We start from the raw sequence: 21,001 nt of genomic DNA, 5'->3' as shown, positions 1-21,001 counted from the left end.
CGAGGCAGCAAGGTCCAAAAAAGTCATTGAAAATTGCCAATAAAACAAAAATAAATATAAAATAAATTAAATAAAGAAAGGTTAGATTCTTCCCCCTATAATACAAAATCTTATCAACTTCTCGTGAACTCAAAGTTTAAATCTTTAAATTTCCTTTTAGCCTTTAAGAAATCTTCATTACCTCGAAAGCTACTTCCCAACTCCCACTGCACTATATATATATATATATATATATATATATATATATATATCTTCTCCATAAGAGGAAAAATAAAAAGCTTTGAACTTTCTGAAAATTTGAGCTGATTTTTCAAATGGGTTTCTTTCGATTGTCGAATTGGATTGTTTTTGTGGTTGTATTTGGATTGATGAACATGTTCGGTTCTGGGTTTGGAGCTAGAAAGCTTGCTGCGTTGTATGAACCGCCGCCGATGGCCATCGGTTACCATAATGGGACGTTGCTTGACGGCGATGTTCCTGTTTCCATTTTATGGTATGGGAAGTTTACGGCGGCTCACAAAGCTGTTCTTGTCGACTTTCTTCTGTCGTTGAATTCCAAGACCGACGCTGCCGCCGGCAACGCCCCGCCGATCTCTCACTGGTGGAGTACCGTTCAGGTTGGTTGAATCTGTTAAGGATATTTAATTCTAAATTATAGTTTACTATATATATATATAATATTTCATACCGTTTATCGGAGTAACATATTTTTAGCTTTTTATTGAAGTCCAGTGTCTAGTTATTTGTCTTCTATTACCGCTTAACATATGTATCATATTTGTTAGTCAAATATCTAGATATTTGTTTTATATTACAACATACTACATCTATCATATTGGTAGATATATGATATTAATTTATTATTATTTTTATTTATGGTTCTTTCCATATTTATTTGATTATTATAAATATAGTCCGCTATAAATTTCTGTATTTATAATAATCAAATAAATTATAAAGGATACGGAAAGAATAATAAATAAAAATAATAATAAATGATATATATTTTAGTAAATATGATATAATAAATAGAAGGTAAATATTTATATATTTTTTGTTAATAAAAAAATTAAATATAATATATATAGTAAATTATTGACAGTACAAATTTGACTATAATAATAAAACAAATATATATATAAATAATTTAATCTGTGCTTCAATTAGTTCAAAATTATAAAATTTTAATTAAATTAATTTTTTTTCTATTAATTCAGGTTTATATGAAAAGAGCCGGAAAGGAAGAGGCTCGGGTGATTTTAGCGAACCAAGTGACAGACGACAGCTACTCCATTGGGAAACTCCTAAAGAAGCTTCAAATTTCCGAGTTGTCACGGAGGGCCGGCTCGAAACACGGCGGCGTGACACTGGTTCTCACGGCGGAGGACGTCGCCGTCGAAGGTTTCTGTATGAGCAGCTGCGGGTTTCACGATTGGGACCACAAATTAAAATCGGCATTCATATGGGTCGGCAACTCAGTGAGTCAATGTCCGGGTCAATGCGCCTGGCCTTTCCACCAGCCCATTTACGGCCCACAAACGCCGCCGCTCATACCGCCCAACGCCGACGTCGGACTCGATGGCATGATAATCAACATCGCCACTCTTTTAGCCGGAACCGCCACGAACCCATTCGGAGACGGCTACTATCTCGGGTCGCCGGCGGCGCCGCTGGAGGTGGCGACTGCCTGCCCCGGGGTTTACGGGAAAGGGGCTTATCCGGGATACGCTGGTGACCTGCTGCAGGATGGCACCACCGGCAGCAGCTATAATGCCGTTGGCGTCGGAACCAGAAAGTACCTTTTGCCGGCGTTGTACGACCCTGTAACTGCCCAGTGTTCAACTCTGGTTTGATCCGGGAGGGTATTTTAGTCATTTTGAGAAAGAGATGTGGTTGGTCATGTGACCTTATAATGTATATATGATGATAAATATGAAATATGTCTTAAAAAACAGTAAATAGTAAAAATAAAAAACTCCCCTTGGTAATTTTATTTAACGGTGAATTTATTGATATTTTTTTAAATAAATATAATATTTAAAAATAAAAACTTTAAAATTTATATTTTTAAAAATAATAAACGGCAAAAGAATTACCGATGAAAATTCGATCTCTACACAAATAAATATGTATATATATATACATTTTTTTAACCCGTCTTAATTTTTTGGCTGAATAAGTTTTCAACTCAGTCGAGATTCATTTACATTACTTTGTTGGGAAGCACACTAACCCTATTGAAACTGCACGAGAAAACTGATCCAATCAAGCTGTTCGATTTTCCATCAATTCAACACAACAATAAATATAAGAACCAATAATGGAACGTCAACACCAATAATGTTACCTAGATTACATTTAAGATACCTGGTTTAGTTCGGTTTGTTTGATTTTATGGTTGAAAGATTAAAAAGGTAAATCTTAATAAAAAGTAGGTAAAAATTAAATACGTATTTATTGATTCGGGAATAAAATTGAAAGTTTAATATACAAATTAACTAATTTAACTAACAGAAATATAATTTACAGCTTAATAATAATAATATTATTATTATAATAATATAATATAATATAAACAAGATTCTATGAAGAGTTTGGGCTATTGAAGCCACTGCCTCCACCTTCTGTGTCCGTTGGAGTATGCTGCGGAGTCTCCCAACCTGAACACTCGCATCCAAAAATAAACATAAATTATATATATATATAATTTGATCGTATTATATTTTTTAAACTTAGGTTAATAATTAAATTAACAATTCAACGTCTACGTATGCATTAAATTTTGTGTTTAATAGATCTAAGTGACAGACATATAACATTAAAATACATTCGACAAGATCTGTCTTACCAATGAATAGTTAGATTTTTGTTGTTTATGATAATTATAAGAGAAAACTTGCTAGGAATAATTGAATTTTGTTTTTCGTATCTCGATATTATTTTCTGCCATTTTTTTTTGTTCGGATTATGTTTTATGGGGAATAATTTTAGAATGTTTTTTTATATTCTTTTTAAAATATTACCTGTTTTACATATTTTAAGTATTAAAATGCTACGTAACCAACTTATTCATATTATTTATTACGATTATTTATCAAAATAATTTAAAATTTAATCTATAATCGCCCAAACCCACCAGTAGCAGATATTATCCTCTCTAAACTTTCCCTTTCAGACTTGAGCTATTATAGTATTAGAGCCAGTCACTAGATAGTATGCCAGCGAGGACGCTGACCCTTAAGGAGGGTGGATGAAAGTTCACCCACCACTAGCAGATATTATCCTCTCTAGACTTTTCCTTCCAGACTTAGGCTATTACAGTATTAGAGCCAGTCATCGGATAGTATGTTAACGAGGACGCTGACCTTTAAGGAGGGTGGATGAAAGTTCACCCACCACTAGCACCACTAGCAGATATTATCCTCTCTAGACTTTTCCTTCCAGACTTTGGCTATTACAGTATTAGAGCCAGTCACTGGATAGTATGCCAACGAGGGTGGATGAGAGTTCACCCACCACTAGCAGATATTATCCTCTCTAGACTTTTCCTTCCAGACTTTGGCTATTACAGTATTAGAGCCAGTCACTGGATAGTATGCCAACGAGGACACTGACCCTTAAGGAGGGTGGATGAGAGTTCACCCACCACTAGCAGATATTATCCTCTCTAGATTTTCCCTTCCAGACTGGGGTGTATTACAGTATTAGAGTCAGTCACTAGATAGTATGCCAGTGAGGACGTTGACCCTTAAAGAGGGTGGATGAAAGTTCACCCACCACTAGCAGTTACCGAATAGTATGTCAGCGAGAACGCTGACCCTTAAGGAGGGTGGATGAAAGTTCCACGTTGGCTAATTTAAAGAATGATAATGAGTTTATAATCGTGTATAGAAGTCCCACGTTGACTAATTTAAGGAATGATCATGAGTTTATAATCAAATAATACTCTCTACATTGGTATGAGACATTCTGGGGAAGCCCGAAAGCAAAGCCACGAGAGCTTATGCTCAAAACGAACAATATCATACAATTGTCGAGAGTCGTGTTCATCTAACATTATTTACAAGGGTGTGGAAGCTTCTACCTAATAAAAGCGTTTTAAACCTTTGAAGAAAAGCTAAAAAGAGAACAATATTTACCAGTAGTGAGATTGAATTGTTACGCAAACTTTGGAAAGAACCTAAAAATCCTATCTGGCATGGCGTTTGATACACCCCTGTTCATGGGGTTGTGAATGGCCAATGACCCATCAGACAGCTCAGTCCTCACATGGGCGCAGGCCATGACCCATGTGTTTCTCTCCAGACAATCCCCGCCCAATAATGATATTATTATCAAAATAAAACAAGAATTTAATAGAACGATAAATAATTACCAGTACTGGGAGTAATAATCTGGTGCATCGGAGAGTAGAACAACCCCTGCTGATTCATATAGTACGGAACATAGGGTGCTGCCGCTGATGATGGTGATGAAAATGGCGCTCTTGGAGCCGGTGATGATGAAGAACAGTCATAGCCATAGCCATAGCCATGACCATAGCCATAGCCATGGCCGTATCCAATGCCATAGCCATAGCCATAAGGTACTGTGTAATTTGGGGCGTAGGATCGGTATCTGCAAAAAGAAACAAAAAAACAAAAAACATTTGACTTCCTGTCGAGGTAAATTGTTGGTTCCTTGTAACATTGTCGCCATCGAAGAATCATGTACCTGTATGGCGGGAAAATGACCGGCGGCGGCGGAAACGACGGCCGTAACCCGCCGTACGACGCTGTGGTTTGGATTCTCCCTGTAAAATCGAGAAGAATGTTAACAGAAATCAATCGATCGTTTTCCGGTAATGAGATTGGGAAAGTTACCTCCGGACGGCGGCGGACGAGGCGGACCGAAGACGGCGATGTTACAGTTTGCTCGTCTTCCACAGATAATCGGATTTGGATTAGCGCAGGCCATTCTCGCCGATTGAGGATCTCGGAAAGTGACCTAATTACAAAATCGGAGACGGCGGAATTAAAATCGTAACCGGAAATGGAATCGGAGAGGAATAAGGAACTTACGAATCCGTAGCCTTTGGATTTGCCGGTGGTTTTATCTTTGATTATGACGGCTTCGAGAATCTCGCCGAACTGTTGGAAGAATCTGTGCATTTCGTCGGATTTGGTCTCCCAAGCGAGGCCGCCGACGAAGACTTTGGTCCATGTGGTGTCGCCGAAGAGCGGCGGGGGATTGGAGAAATGATCGGCCATGGCGGCGGCGGAGGAATGATTAGGAGGAGGAAGGAGGGCGGCGGTGGGTGTGGTGGACGGTGATGTTCATGAATTAAGAAGACAGAGAAGGTTTAATGGAGATTTATAGAAGAAATTGGAGGGGTTGTTATGTGGCGTTGGCGTTCTTTGTTTGTTTGGTTGCGGCCATGGGAGAGGAATTTCTTAATTTTGCAGAGACGGATTTGAACTGTTGAAGAAAGGGGTTGGGTTCTGGTTGGCCTCTCGCAATATCCATAAATTAATATATATATATATATATATATATATATATATATATATATAATTTTTTTTTAAATTTTAAAATACATCAATTAAATTATAAATTTAGTCTTATAATATAATTATTATTCAACCAGAACGGGAGATATTTAACTTAATTAATATTTTTACCAATTTCGTTTGCTGTTAAAATGTTATATTATTAACTGTAATATATGCTATTTTTTAAAAAATATTTAACTTAATTCAATTATGACATCGAATTCTAATCTACACTTCATGTGTTTCGATTATATTTTTATTTATCCAATTTGAAATTGTTCATTAAGATTATAAATTTAGGGTTGGATCGAGGGTTAGAAGGGTTGGCGAATCATGAAAGTTTGAACTCTTTTAAGAAATTTGTAAATTTAGTCGGACAAAGTTATAATTTGGATTTTAAAAATTAGAATTGCGTTTCTGTAATTTGATAAAATTTCTTCAACAGTTCTTAACGTTAGAAGTCGTTTATCGATCGAGCACGATATAATTTACTATAGCTTATAATAGTCGTGAGTTCAATACTATAGCTTATAATAGTCGTGAGTTCAATCCTTTATACAAGATGATACGCTTAACCTTGGAATTGAATTTTCTTTAATTATTTTTAAGATATTGGAAATTAAAATAATATTAATATTAATACATCATTAATTACAACAATTTGAGTTTAAAATGTTATATAATAAGCTTTAAATCGATAAAAATAAATTTTAATTGACGGGATTTAGTTGACTTTATTTTTTTTTCAACAATATGTCAATTTAAAATTTTGACTTCTTAATTCAAAGTACAAGTACTAACCGAGATTTATTTATTTATTTAGACTAAGCCGTTAACCACTAGGTTTTCGGGCATCGACTCGAGATCAATCATTATGGTATTGAATGATTTGATGATGAAATTATTGGTAGTTAATTTATTTGATAATATAATAGCTTAGCTAAGTTGGTTTAGAGGACATTGATGGAAATGGAAGGGCCATTATTTTGTCTATGTACATGACCCATATGAGAATCACATTTGCTGTATTTGGCTAAGCTTTATCAACTTTTTCATGGAATCTCATCTGCCTTCGTCATTACAAGATTGGATCATTTACAATTATATATATTCAACGACTAAAACTAACTAGAAATGAATTAACGGAAGATCAAATCATTCAACTATTATTTGACTACCTTAGGGCGATGTAACCAATCAATTAACAGATGAAGCATGGTGCAGGGACGTTGAGGAGCTTCGAGGGGGACAAGATACCATGTGCATGCACCATATCATATGAAACATTATGCTTGTTCAAGACGTGTTGCTTATGACTACATGTCAGATGCCTTGGTCATGTTTTTTCAAGATGTGTTGTCCAGGGCTACATGCTCGTTCTATTAATATTGTTGTTGTTTCAATGTGGGGGGTATGATTAATCACAAAATCATGTCTACACCCACTTGGGCTAAAATGCCCCAAAATGTACCATGCGAGGATGTGACTAGTTGTCAAATCTTCCTACCTAGGTTATATGTTATCAAAGTCGTCGTTGTTGCTTACTCAAGTTATATGCTATCAAATGCCCCAAAATGTACATTTCTCTCAAACATGATCCGAGGCTCGAGCATACGCCGTTATTGTCCTCGAAGTGTTCACATAGCCGACATGTTCGCTGGGTTAGAACAAATGTCACACAATCGCTGTCCTACTGTTGCAATAGTGCAATTGTGACACGTAGCATGTTATATGAGGGCGAAGGATCGTCATCATCAAGTCTCTTCAGGTGATCTGACAATATCAGTGGGGATGTAAGAACTTCATCCTAAGTACCTTAATAATCAATAACAGAAGAAAATCATTACCATATACTTCAAGTTCACTCTTGTTTATGTTAGCTCTAGAAGGCCGTGTCCTCTCTTCCACAAGTACCCACCTAGAGCTTTTTGTTCCAATGATTGCAGTCTTCAATAGGTTGATAATATTGAGATTCGACACAATGGCCTTCGCTACATAGGGATGGACTTGAGCCAGAGTTACTAATATTACAAGCAGAGTATAGCAAACGATCACAATAACATGGCAATAAACAAATTTTATGATCAGGCTCTCAGTAAATTCACGAATAACGAATAACGTTCCATCTTTTTTGATTGGTTTTGTTGTGGAGAAAGCTGTAACAGCCCATGCTCACCGCGAGTAGATATTGTCTTATTTGGGCTTTCCCTTTTAAGGTTCCCCTCAAGGTTTTTAAAATGCGTTTGGTAAGGAGAGGTTTCCACACCCTTATAAGGAATGCTTTGTTTCCCTCTCCAATCGATGTTGGATCTCACAATCCACCTTCTTTGGAGACCTAGCGTTCTCGTTGGTGCACCACCAGGTGTCTGGCTCTTATACCATTTGTAACAGCCCAAGCCTACCGCTAGCTGATATTGTCCTCTTTGGTCTTTTTCTTCTGAACTTCCCCTCAAGGTTTTTTTAAAACACATCTAGTAGGGAGAGGTTTCAGCACCTTTATAAGGAATGTTTCGTCCCCCTCTCCAATCGATGTGGGATCTCACCTATGACGACCATGATATTGGACCGGTGAGAGGACCAATGATCTGTGAGTTAAGTTTGCTGGCTCTAAATATAAATTTACTTACTCCTGTATGATATTAGATGCATTTATTGGCCCAATCATCCCTCCAATGTGGTGGGAGTAATCTTCTATGCCTTCAAACATGGAAGAGTCAGAATGAAATGATATCTTCTCTTCCTACATCATCATTATCCTGTAAACAAAAAACTATAGATCATACTCAGAGGACGGTCACATCGACTAAATAGACGAGAAAATAGCTAATCTACAGACCTCTTGGTCAAGCTTCCTGAAGAAAGGACTTCCTCATCAGTAATATTTACAGATAACTATCTTTTCTACTGGCCCATCTGAGAGGAATCCTGTACTTCACACGAGGTGGTACAATGAATTTTGCTTTGGTTCAGTCTCATAATTACAATTGGAATACTCCGAGAAAGAATTTTCTTGTAACAACTTAAGTCCACCGCTAATAGATATTGTCCTGTTTAGGATTCCTCTCGAGGTTTTTAAAACGTGTTTGCTAAAGAAATTTTTCACACCCTTATAAAGAATGCTTCGTTCTCCTCCCCGCCTGATTGTGTGATCCTACAATCTATCCCCTTCGGGGCCCAACGTTCTTATTGGCACTCGTTCCTTTCTCCAATTGATGTGGGACCCTCTAATCCACTCCCTTTGGGGCTCAACGTCCTTGCTGGCACACCGCCTCGTGTCTACCCCCATTTGGGGCTCGACCTCCTTACTGGCACATCGCTTAGTGTCTGACTCAGATGCCATTTGTAATGGCCCAAACCCACCGCTAGTAGATATTGTTCTTTTTAAGCTTTACCTTTTGAGCTTCCCCTCAAGCCTTTTAAAACACGTCTACTAGGTAGAGTAAGAATGCTCTGTTCTCCTCTCCAACCGATGTGGGATCTCACATCTCTGAAGCGCTAAAGGAGATGTATACTTATAAACCCATAATCATCTCCTTAATTAGTCGATGTAGGACTCTCCACTAACAATCCTCTCTTCGAACAAAGTATACCATAGAGCCTCCTTAGAGGCCTATGGAGCCCTTGACCAGTCTCCCCTTGATTGAGGCTCAACTCCTTTCTCTGGAGCCCTCGAACAAAGTACACCTTTTGTTCGACACTTGAGTCACTTTTTTACTACACCTTCGAAGCTTTCAATTCCCTTGTTCGACATTTGAGGATTTTAATTGACATAGCTAAGTTAAGGGCATGACTCTGATATCATGTTAGGAATCACGAACCTCCACACTGGTATGATATTGGGAATCACGAACCTCCACAAAGCCTCATACTAGTAGAGATGTATTCCTTACTTATAAACCTATGATCATCCCCTTTCACGTCCAAATCTCCCTTATCAATTCCATCTTTCGTAGACAAGTTACAAACACCCTCACAAATCCTTGCCCCATAAACATTCTCAAACCAAAACTCTTGAAACCAAATGAAAAAACAACTAAGATTTAGCATAATCACTAAATGTTCTTCACTTAAGTTTAGTAATAACTAAGAACTAAGGACGAACATTCTCTATGCTAAAAGTAAACAACCACACAAATTCACATGCAAATCCTCATAACATTATTGATTGATTGAAGTTCACAAATCTTTTCAATGTCATAAGCCAAATCAAAAAGACAATCCCTAAACAAAAGTTTCAGGTTCAGCAGAATACATATCGAATTTGAAACATAGTGAAAAACAGAGGAAAACAAGAGAGAATCGATAAACCTCGAGAATGGAGCAGGGACAGAAGAGTGAAAATCAATAACCAGAAATCTTGGAACAAGTATGAACCCTAGAAAGGTTTAGTGGAGAGACTGTAAGAGGAAGACAAGAAGATTCTGGAAGCTTCTGCTGCTGTAAATATATTTTTTTTAAGAGAGAGTGTAGATTTATTTGTATTTATTTATTTAAATATTTTTAGATCGATTATTTTAATAATTCGAGGATAAGGCCCAATGGGAAAATAGTGTGGGCCGACCCAATAGCAATACGTTGGGCCAAGGCCCAGTTTGAAACTGGTTATCCCCTTTAACAGTGGCGCTTCTCCCTTTTCGTTGTTCCCTCTCCCTCTCCCTCCCTTTTTTTTCGCAATTTACAGGACCTCATGCCGTATCCATGGCTTCCACAACTATGGTTGCTTCCCCCTCCGACGACAGATTCCGCATGAATACTCTCCCGATCATAGATCTCCGTCTCCTCTCCCAATCCGAACTCTATTGTCTCTCTCGTTTCTCCTCCTCATCGTCGTCTTCAATCTCCCAATCCAACAACGACGACGACGTTCTAATCCCCAAAATTGATCGATCTGTCTTCAACGAGTCCGCTGGTAGCCGGAAACAAACCTATTCTCGTCTTCGTCTTGCCCCTCGCAAATCTCAGTTTCCTTCCTCCTCCTCCTCCTCCACAATTCGCCCCCAATCCCCTGACCGCTTCGATGAAGAGAGCGCTGAGATTGTTACTCTCTTCAAGCAGCTCTTCGTTGGAGAGTCTCATTGTGGCGTCAATGACAGCTATGATGATGGAGATGAGGACCTGGTTCTTGTTAACCACATTTATGATGAATCGGTACCTGAATCTTCCTACGCGATTTTTCACAGTATTCCTGTTGATATCATCGATAGCAGTTACGCTCCGATTAAGCGGCGGCGAGGACGACCGCGGAAGGATAGTAATCGGTTTGCTCAGAGCAATGGAAATGCGGCTGCGAACTCCATAAGCGGATGCGATAAACGAGCGGAGGAGGATGAGATCGTAATGGTAATGCTGTGAACCTGGTCGCTTCGACCTACCTGTATACGTAAGATAACTGTTATTGTTCGTTCTTTAAATTTGATTGATTGTCCTCGATTTTTTTTATATGTTCTTTCCGTTTATTTTCCAAGTTTTACTGAAAGATTTTTTAAAATAACTTTTCTGGAAAAAAAGAAGAAACAAAGAAAATGCGAAACAGTATTTTGATTTTCGATCTTTTTTTTAAAAATTATTTTTGTAAAAATTGAATTGTTCAGAATTAATTTATGTTTTTCGACTTTCTTTTCTCAGTTTTTTAAAAATAAGTATAGTCTCGTTTATCGAACTAAGTTTTGTTAATAATCTTCTCTGTGATTAAATGAAACTTGAATTTTCTTTAAATGACTCGCAGCTTTGAAGTCCTGAATATCAGTTCTTGATTTGCTACTTTTTTTCTCAAGTTTTTTCATGTCAAGTGCATGTATTTATTTTATCATTTGCTTTTACCGATGGTGTACTTGTTGACCTTCTGCATCTGAATTTATATATTTTGATAATATTTGCCTGCGAAATGCCTGACTTGTTTTTTTATTTATTTATTTCATATTTCTACTTATTTGTTTCCTGAAATTTTACTTATTAGTTTACTGAATTTGCATGCTTTTAATTCAAACTAAACTACGGAATCTATCGAGTTAAAATTGAGTTTTCTTGGTAACCAAATGTTGTAGAGTTAGATGTAGTTTTCTTAGCAACTAAATATTATAGGATCAAATAGTTGTCCGATGAGATCAGTTAAGGTATGCACATGGTAGAGTAGGTCGGAAAATAATAATAATAATAATAATAATTTAATCAACCTAGAGGTAGTTATTTATTTTATTCCCATTGTAGTGCAGAGGAGAAAATCAGGTCGAGAGGTTGCTAATGAAGAAGAAAACCTTAGGTGAAAAAGATTCTAAATCTAATGTTCTGAATTCTCCTTTTCCAAGAAGGCTATATCTCTTTATAGCTATACTTCCATTTTTTTTGGAGGCAACCCTCTTCTCAAAAGAGTTCATCAATAGGAAGATTTTGTGCCCATGTTGTCCCTTTACTCGAGATTCTTCATTACAAAAGTAGCCTATAATTTCGTAATTCCTGCAGTGTATTGACAGAGTAAGGAGTGCCCACAAACGTGAAAAGATTTTCGGTATATTATACACACACCCAGAAGTAGAGCATATCTATTACCTTCTACGAAGTCGCTTCTGTGAATGTACTGGAAATTTGAATTGTCCCTGCTTTATGCAATCCACTCTCAGAATTGTTCTTCATGTGAAGCTCAGATTTTTCTTCAAAAATTGCAGGACTTGGAATAACATCCGATCAAATATTAAGTATAATCGTTAAAATGCAACAACATGCATTCAAAAAGTAGTTTTAGTTTGTCAATTTAAGAATATGTCAAATGGTTAAGACATATATCCTTGATCTAGAGATTAGAGATTCAAATTTCTCCACCCACATTTTCTTGAACTCAATTATAGTTTTAGCTGGGTTTGACAAAAGCCTCAGTCATATATCAAATTAGTCCATTTAAAAATTTAGTGAAAGGTGAGTAGCTGAGAGATTTTCTTCATACAAAGAAGAAGAAAAAAAAAAGGTTAACCAATTTTGTCATCCTCAAGTTATTAGCCTCCTGTCATATTCTTACTTTAGTACTGGCTCCACGTGTGATATGATGAGATTGATGTATCAATGGGATGTAAATTATGTGCTGTAATCCTTAGAAAACAAATTCATTAACTCTAGGCGGAATTAAGGCCGGTTAAGATTGTGCTACAATCACGGGTGATTAAGACTGCCTATTTTATTTCATAATAATTTTTATTTTTGTTAGACTACTATTTGGACCGAGAAAAAAGCCAAACATGGTATAGTTTTGGGATGATTAATCTAGTTCACTATAGTTCCTTTGGTGTAACAGAGGAAATCTCTTCGTGAAGCAGGAAGATGAGAGTCAAATAACTAATAAACAATACTTTGGATTTGGACAAGGAAGATATGTAATGGTTGGTTGCAGGATTGTAGCTCAGACTTTCATAAGTTTTATCTTATAGGGGAGTCTAACTTCAAGCATTCCAAAAGGATTCGGAGAGGAAGATTGTGAAATCGTGGCTTCTTAAAGAAAAATTTGTATGATTCTTGTGTTTTATTTGAGGGTTAATAGTGATGAGCTACATATATTGTCGTTAAGACTGCCCCATTTCAGGGAGACCAGAAATTGATTGATATGCCGGCCAAATGGATAGATTGAGACAAGGCCAACCTGAGGTGGTTTAGAGGGTAAATAAAAAAATGTTTTAAGTTATTTTAAAAATTAAATAGTAATAAGTGATCGAATGAGTTGGAGACAGTAATTTTTAATCACTGCATAATTAGAGTTCTGTGATGGTCTGAAAAAGAGTGGCAATGTGGTTCTTTATGAGGGGAGGGTGTGACAAAAACGGAAGGCCTTCACCATTGAAGTGGGTTAAGATTTTCCTGTTGGCAGGAAAGGGAGTTTGGTAATTTGTTGTTTGTGCAAGGAAAATGTGGCACTTATCGAAAGTACTTGCGGCGGTTTCTAGTTGGGGAACTAACTTACAATAGTACATTTCGATTGGGACCAAATATTGTGCTTCTTCGAAAATGAAACGGATGCCCTTGAAATCCGTGGAAAAGTTACTGCTAAAATCTTGTTACTTCCTTCGGTGCACCAGATTCGAGGTTGGAATGGATTAGAATAAACTGGTTTAGGCTGAGTTATATCTGTGATTTTAGAGGTGGGTGTCAACTGTCTAGGAAGTAGGAACTACGCATCTTTTGTCTTATGCCAAGTGTCAGCGTCGTCGGTGTTCAATATGGGGTCCTACATTTTGTAAAAGAATTTCAGGCGATGTTTGGAATTTGGACCCGCAAAGACCGCACTCGGGGCATCTTGGGAAGCGTGCCGGGATGAAAAGTTGAATTACTTTAATCGATGAACTAACCTATCTTAATTGAAGCTTAAGAACTCAAGGAAAAAAAAAAAGAAGATTGAGAAAAGACAATAATTATAATAATAGATGAAATCTCCCAAACAAATGATACGGGCCCACGACTATTTAGAGAAAAAAAAAGAAAAAAAGGATGGAAATATCCTATAAAAGAAGAGAGTAAAATATGCACGATAAAAGATTAAAAAAATGGGTGGAAAATCCCAACATGCTAAATTATTCACATTGGAAAATTAGACCAGACACAATTGATCCTACTTGATAATAGCATGTTACTTGATAAAATAACATGTTATGTTCATAGGCACCTCTTAGTGGGTTTTTTATGTAAATATTTTGAGAGGGTTTAAATTATCTTGTATGCACTTTGATTTTTGTCGGGGGACAATCTAATGTTACTGCATTTGGTTGTTGAGATAACCCCTAAAATTATTTTAGGGGTCATTTTTTTTTAATAACAAATATGAGATATGGATATTTGAATTTTTGACCTTAGGAAAATGAGTACATAACAATCAGTGTCAGGCAAAACTTTTGACAATCTTATTTATTTTAAAATTTATTTACACCCAAAATTTACTTAGGTTCTTATAAAAAAAATTATTTATATTCTTATTAAAAAAAATTACTTATATTCTTATTAAAAAAATTTACTTGAATTAATTAAAACAAATAATATGTACAATGAAGCATAAAAAGTAAATTTAGAATTTAATTCATTTGTATTAAATGACAATGTAAGATTGAGTGGAGTAAATTAGTCAATAATTTAACAATCAACTAATATTTTGTTCAAATAGTTAATTAAATTAAGTAAAAAAGAGGAAATATTCGTTTTTTTCTTACCCTAATTACTTTCAATTTTATCAAATTAAATCTTATAATAAATAAATTGTCAAATTAATACTCACAAATACTTAAGTTATAACATTTTAATGAAGATTTGTTGCTTGCTATGAATAGACTATTTTTATGGATATTGGTTCTTTATTTAGATTGGGTGTTTTTTAGTTGGTTTTAGATGTTTTGTTGTTGAGTTTGCGTGTTTCTTTTTATCTGTCTGATTTTGTGGCTGGGCTCAAACATTTTCGTAGTTGGATGTTTGGCATTTATATAGTTTGATTAGATATGTGTGATATAAAAAATAAAAATAAAAAGGAATATTGAAAATCATGATATTTTATGAGGTAATTTGAACTTCACATGATGAACAATCTGTGGTGTCTAGATCAAGCATTGAGGTTAGAATTACCCTTTAGTGCTTTCACAAAAGTGGCTTTTGTATAAAGCATAGACATACTCTATTTAGATTATAGCAAGGCTTTTCAACCAAGGCATGGACACTTATTATGTCAATTGGACACTCACTATAGTAATATTCAAGAACATCCCATTTATAGGTCTTTAGGAAGTTTGAGGATCTAGATGTCTAAGGTATTTGGATTCAACATTTAAGAACAACTACGTTAATTTTACTATACCAGTTGAGCATAACTCAATTGGTTAACGTATGGTATCTTTGCTAGAGAGGTAAGGAGATTCAATTTTACTATACCAGTTGAGCATAACTCAATTAGTTAACGTATGGTATTTTCACCAGAGAGGTAAGGAGATTCAATTTTACTATACCAGTTGAGCATAACTCAATTAGTTAACGTATGGTATTTTCACCAGAGAGGTAAGGAGATTCAAATCTCCACCTCACATGTTGGATTTAACATTATTCAACATGCCTGTTCCTCTAAACTTTAGGGACATTAAATTTGGTTTCTTCTTTATCAAATAATATAAATGTCAGCTAATGTTGGAATAATTTCTTGTAGAAGAGAGGTTGAAGGTTAATAACTTTTTTTTGTTTGTTTATTTTTGAGCTTAGAGGTTACTTCAACATAATACCATATTTTCTTATTGTTCAAGCTTTAATATATTTTTTATTTCAATACTCTGGTTTCAATCAACCTAGCTATTGACTTATTCTTGACCTTAGATGTTAAATTTGTTCATTTATAGTGCTTCTACACATAACATTTTGATGGTTTAGAAAGATGACCTTTCCCCACCATAATAGCACCAACTACCTTTACTAAATTACGATGGTAGTAACAGTATGAGGCGAGGCAAGGATGGGATGACTTCCCCTTGCCCGCCCATTTTCATCCACGCCATCCTTTCGATTCTCTATCAGTGCAAAAATTTCTATTATTTTGCAAGAATTGAAGTCGGAATTTCTCGTGGAAAAATTGCGTGAGTCAGATTGGAATTCCTCCCTCCTTGGTCCCTCCCAAGTCTCTCGCCCCATTTGAACATAGTCCCCATGGGAAAAAGAACATTCCTAGATAGAAGTGAGGGTATCTAGCCTAGCAACATCTCTCCTTTATCTTTTATTGGACGATAGTTCACTATTATTTCAACTACCACAGTTCGACCTAGTGGTCGAAAAGGGCCGTATAAATGTTAAAAAAGGTACAGAGGGAATGAGTTTAATCCAGGATAAACCACATGCCTAAGGTTTAAGGCGTCAACTAAATGTAGTAGGATTAGACAGATGATATCATAGTTCCACGGTGAAGGTATGAAGTCATAAAACGTTTTTGCTCCTTGTTTCTTTTATCTTCTATTTTCAATTTTTTATTTCCTATTTTTTTGAAATGAAAAACAAAAATGTGTTGGGTAATTATTTTTATTGAAAAAGAAGCAAAGTTATGTTTGATAATTGTGTTTGTGTTCTTTTTCTTCCTTTTTTTTGTGTTTTTTTTGTTTGATGTCCATGATGTACAAGTTATAGCTTGAACACACCTCAACTAATGGATGTCCAACATGATGGTTGTATTCTCCTAAATTTTATATAAAAAAAATAAAAAATATTTTTTTAAACTCAAAACATTCAAAATTATTATGTTATATTTATTTCTTTAAATTCGATTGTTTCTCTTATGAATAAATAAAAGAAAATAATTTTTTATTTTAAAATTTTAAAATTTTGGAAATAGGAAAGTGTTCTCTCTCAATTTGTGAGGTGAGTATTCAAACTTCTGATTGGTTGGTCCCATATGTCTAAATGAGTTTAGTCTATGACCTGGTTGATGTAATTAATTATATGCAAATTTTAGACATATTTTATGTTTCTTGTTTCTAGTTTTGAAAAACACGAATAAAAAAAAAATTATTTCTTCATTTTTTTACTTATAATATGCATAATAAATGCTAAAATTTATATTTAACATAATACTTTGATTGTTTTTTTTTTTTCCCATAGAAAACTTGATCTTTTTTTTCTTTAATTTAAAGTTTGAGAGAACAAGAAACAAGAATTGTTTTTTTAAAAAAACTTGTGTTCCTTATTCAACAACAACAAAAAAAGAAAAAAAAAAGAAGGAAAAAAAAAAAGGAGAAGCATGTATAAATGAGTTTTGTTCAATTCCAAACAAAAGCAATGTGGCCAATGTGAGTGATTATTGGCCAATGAGGTTCGGGTGTTTTCTCTATTAATTGCTAGATTAGGCGACAAAGAAGGAGAAAAATAGCTTTTTAGGAGGAGAAAAATAGAGCAAGTTCTAGATGCTGTTACCTATAAATGTATAAAAGACCAGAAGTGAAGAAGAATTATGCAGGTAAATGTTTTGAATATGAGTTGAGGGTATATAATTGTATCTTTTCTACAAATTTTTCCATCATTATGACTAGAGATTCTAGATAAAAGATGCATGCTTCAGTCAGAGATCCTCTTCTCCCTTTCTTTCTTACCCCGTGGCCCATCTTTTTAGTTGAATTAGGAAGAAAAGCATATCATGTGATTTTATGTACCACAACAGAGGAAGAAAAGGTTCTAATGGGAAGGAACTGTTAGGAAAGTTTCAAAAGGATTCAGGTTTGCACATTAATCATCTTTGGTTTCTCTATTGCTAGTAATAATGTAACAGCTCAAGCTAGAAGATATAGTCTGTTTTTGCCCTTTACGTATTGTCGTCAGCCTCACGGTTTTAAAACACATCTACTAGGGAAAGATTTTCATCTCCTTATAACGAATGTTTAGTTCCCCGGGGATCTCACATGGATTAATAGAGAGGGTTGTTATACTAGGTCATGAGTAAGAAAAGCTTCTCCAGTTATCTGTGGGTCTCTTTGAATGGACATCCTACTTTATATGCATTTTGGTAATGTGTTATAGAGTGAGTCTTTGCCTAAGGAACTAAATGGAAGAAGACTTGGATTTCCAAGGGGAGCCCATTTATTATTTGTCTCTCTTCAAACTTTTAGCTAGATGAAGTAAAAAAGATGGATAAGATTTATTAGAACAATTATTTTGATAACATGAATATCTTGGCTAGCTTTCATTCCAAGGGGAGCCCATTTATTATTTGTCTCTCTTCAAACTTTTAGCTTATGATATTTTATGTCCTAGAGACTTCTGTATGGGAGGGGGCTAATTCTTTATGAATGCAATCGCATTATTAGTAAGAAATAAACTTGTGCTTGGGGGACTTGATAGCAAATGGATTTCGATGTTTGTGCTAGAAAAGGAAACTCTTTGGAGAGATGTTATGAAAGTCTCATTGATATATGAACCCAAGCCAAGAATCACCTCTAATGTGAGTGAATTCAGTAAGATTCTACTTTCGAAATGTATTCGAACTTCTCCTAGAATAGTTTCCGGCGAAAAACCATAATATGCCCTGAGGAATTCCTACTTAGCTATACTATACTCGACGTGACTCCATAGGTTTTTTTGCTCAATCAGGAATCTTGTCCGACCCCGAGTCAGGGCCTAATCCCCTCTCTCTTGAGATATTTCGACTCTTTCTAGGATCATGGTGGCTCTTATATGCCATGAGAAAGGATTGCGGATCCAATTACCAAGTAGAACAAGTTACTATTAATTGCTCAATTTGATGGATGAATCCTTTTTGTCGCAAGCATGTGATTACAAAACTGTTTTAATCCATGGCATTCATGTCATGACTTGTTTTTGTTCGTGTACCTTGCGTAGAATTTAAACTTCATTGATATTGGTTTGCTAGAAACAATTTGTTTTACGTTAACAGATCTTCTTCGATGTTATTTAGACATGATTTATTGTTTATTATATGAGTGCCTCTATGCATTTAAGACAATATACAATTACTTGTTTCTTCAAACTCGTTGATTCATTACCACTAGTGAAATTCTTGACTATTTATACTCGCCTATAATCCATCCACAAATGAAAAATGCTTTGGACAATAGAGATTGATGGATTGTTCCTTCTTATCTCGTTCATATACATCTTCTCTTTGTTTCTCGAGCTTATAGTGAGTTACAGGGAGTTCGAAAATGTCAAATTTTTTATGATTCCATTATATATGATTGAGTTGTGAAAACTTTTGGATAGGTATTCCACTAGAGAATCTCTTTCTAGTTGCTCTGGAACAATTAGGAGATTCTCTCGAAGAAATATGGGGTTCTGGATTTGGTGGCAACATGCTATGAAGTGGTGGTCCCACTTATGGGGTCAAATTATTACGTTCGAAGAGGAAAGATTGGAATATCAATCTTAATTCCATCAATTGAATTGCGTATTCGAGAAATACGAAGCATCTAAATCAAATTAAAGAGATATATTCATTTAGGAACTGTGATTGAATTGATTTGATTGATGATAAAATAGAATCCTTCTTACCATTCTTATTGTTTGCGAATCCTATCCATTTTAAGAGTTCTATTTTTAGTCTATTTTCCCCCATAATCTTACTGTTGCTTAATTGCATTGCAGGATCTTAGTGCTTTAGAAGATTAGGCAAACGATGGCAGTGATGTAGACTAAGCTGAACTGTATAGATTTTTTAGACAATTGAACACGATTAACCTAGCTGATGAAGGAGAATGATTTGATGGTCGATTGGTTTCGAGATGGTATCAGATGGTATCGGCTGGAAACTTTTGCTTTCGAGACGAGATCTTGTACACAAGTTGATGCAGATACTCAATTATGTAGACATTTGGTTCTTTTTTTTACACATCTTCCTGCTTATTGTTGGAGTTAGCTTACAATTTTGTCACTCTAAGTAGGAAAAATACTGTGAATAGTATCATTCCAAATTCGTTTTTAGTTGGACGATTTCTTCGCTCGAACCATTTAAGTGTTGAAAGCAAATTTGAGGATGTAATTGTAACAAGGTTTATACTCAAAAAGTATTATTAGCTAGGGTGCTTGAATTGACCCAATTGGACGGACACTCATGAATTTTGTTGGTGGAGTCGTTTTTAAATCTTCTACCATTATATTACTATGCTATTATCTCGTTATTTTGCTTGCATGATTAAAGGTTATAAATATGTTAGAAATTATGAATCTTCACAATGGTATGATATTGTCTATTTTAAGTATTAGCTCGTAACTTTACTTTTAATTTTTTTAATAGGTCGTATATTTGAATGATCTTATTACACATATTTCGATAAGTTTCAAATTTTTTTTATTATAAAAGAATATGTTTATTTTACTATAGTTTGTTTTTAATAGAAAATAAAGTCAAAGCACTCACAAGTGCTATGGGTAAATTTTCATTATTTTTTAAAAAGTAATTTCCATCATTGACCTTGTGTAATTGTCAGCCTTTTTTCCAATAAATTTTATGCAAAAAAATAATAATAATAATAAAAAAAAAAAATCAAAATAATAATCATGTTTTAAGGATTAAATAAAGTATATTAGATTTGATTATCCATTCCATTTCTAATTCTCTTTTTCAATTTTTACGAGAGCATAATTTAAAAAATATTTAATAGATAAGAAAATTCTTTGTCGGGTCAGTTTTGACCCGCATGAAAGGTAATGATTTAAGCACGGTCTCGGAGATAAGCTTGATGAAATATACATGTCTATGAAGATGCAGACTACTTGCACTTAGACAGAAAGATCCTGGGAAACTTCACTGTTCCTTAGGATTGACTTTGGGCCTTTCCTGTGCAACTTTGGTGGAGGGCAAAGAACTTCACTGTTCCTTAGGATTGACTTTGGGCCTTTCCTGTGCAATTTTGGTGGAGGGCAAAGAAGGCTCCCTTACGAGGGCCCAAGCTATCTGTGAGATACCACTCTGAAAGAGCTAGAATTCTAACGTTGTGATAGGACCTACAAGCCAAGATACAATCTTGCTACCT

General features: G+C 35.2%; 3 protein-coding genes and 1 long non-coding RNA gene across 8 annotated transcripts; 2 read left to right on the top strand and 2 right to left on the bottom strand.

Annotated features, from left to right (window-relative positions):
- Nucleotides 1-247: 247 nt before the first annotated feature.
- Nucleotides 248-1,968, top strand: LOC111454369 (protein EXORDIUM-like 2). The gene is made up of 2 exons (XM_023095839.1): nt 248-617; nt 1,218-1,968. The coding sequence occupies exons 1-2, from the start codon at nt 315-317 to the stop codon at nt 1,851-1,853; spliced, it is 939 nt and encodes a 312-aa protein (XP_022951607.1). The 5' UTR covers nt 248-314; the 3' UTR covers nt 1,854-1,968.
- A 563-nt stretch (nt 1,969-2,531) lies between these two features.
- Nucleotides 2,532-5,484, bottom strand: LOC111454394 (RNA-binding protein 38-like). Its single transcript, XM_023095872.1, has 5 exons — nt 5,061-5,484; nt 4,863-4,986; nt 4,714-4,792; nt 4,376-4,617; nt 2,532-2,660 (listed from the first exon to the last, which is right to left on the bottom strand). The coding sequence occupies exons 1-5, from the start codon at nt 5,247-5,249 to the stop codon at nt 2,584-2,586; spliced, it is 711 nt and encodes a 236-aa protein (XP_022951640.1). The 5' UTR covers nt 5,250-5,484; the 3' UTR covers nt 2,532-2,583.
- A 1,602-nt stretch (nt 5,485-7,086) lies between these two features.
- LOC111454017 lies at nt 7,087-9,993 on the bottom strand. Of its 4 annotated transcripts, none has more exons than XR_002712344.1 (4): nt 9,840-9,993; nt 8,159-8,287; nt 7,386-7,552; nt 7,087-7,304 (listed from the first exon to the last, which is right to left on the bottom strand). It is a non-coding gene; the product is annotated as an uncharacterized LOC111454017 (long non-coding RNA). The 4 variants fall into 4 exon arrangements; XR_002712345.1 differs by having other exon boundaries at nt 7,087-7,293; nt 7,379-7,552; nt 9,840-9,984; XR_002712347.1 differs by having other exon boundaries at nt 7,087-7,346; nt 7,450-7,552; nt 9,840-9,984.
- A 185-nt stretch (nt 9,994-10,178) lies between these two features.
- Nucleotides 10,179-20,076, top strand: LOC111454729 (methyl-CpG-binding domain-containing protein 8-like). 2 transcript variants are annotated; one of them, XM_023096249.1, is made up of 2 exons: nt 10,179-10,871; nt 19,614-20,076. In XM_023096249.1, the coding sequence occupies exons 1-2, from the start codon at nt 10,230-10,232 to the stop codon at nt 19,635-19,637; spliced, it is 666 nt and encodes a 221-aa protein (XP_022952017.1). In that variant the 5' UTR covers nt 10,179-10,229; the 3' UTR covers nt 19,638-20,076. The 2 variants fall into 2 exon arrangements, with proteins under 2 accessions (XP_022952017.1, XP_022952018.1); XM_023096250.1 differs by having other exon boundaries at nt 10,179-10,911.
- The last annotated feature ends 925 nt before the right edge of the window (nt 20,077-21,001 follow it).

The sequence above is a fragment of the Cucurbita moschata genome, unplaced genomic scaffold (assembly GCF_002738365.1).
Source record: "Cucurbita moschata cultivar Rifu unplaced genomic scaffold, Cmos_1.0 Cmo_Scf00016, whole genome shotgun sequence".
In the NCBI taxonomy this organism is placed as follows: domain Eukaryota; kingdom Viridiplantae; phylum Streptophyta; class Magnoliopsida; order Cucurbitales; family Cucurbitaceae; genus Cucurbita; species Cucurbita moschata.
This window is presented reverse-complemented; position numbering and strand designations above follow the sequence as displayed.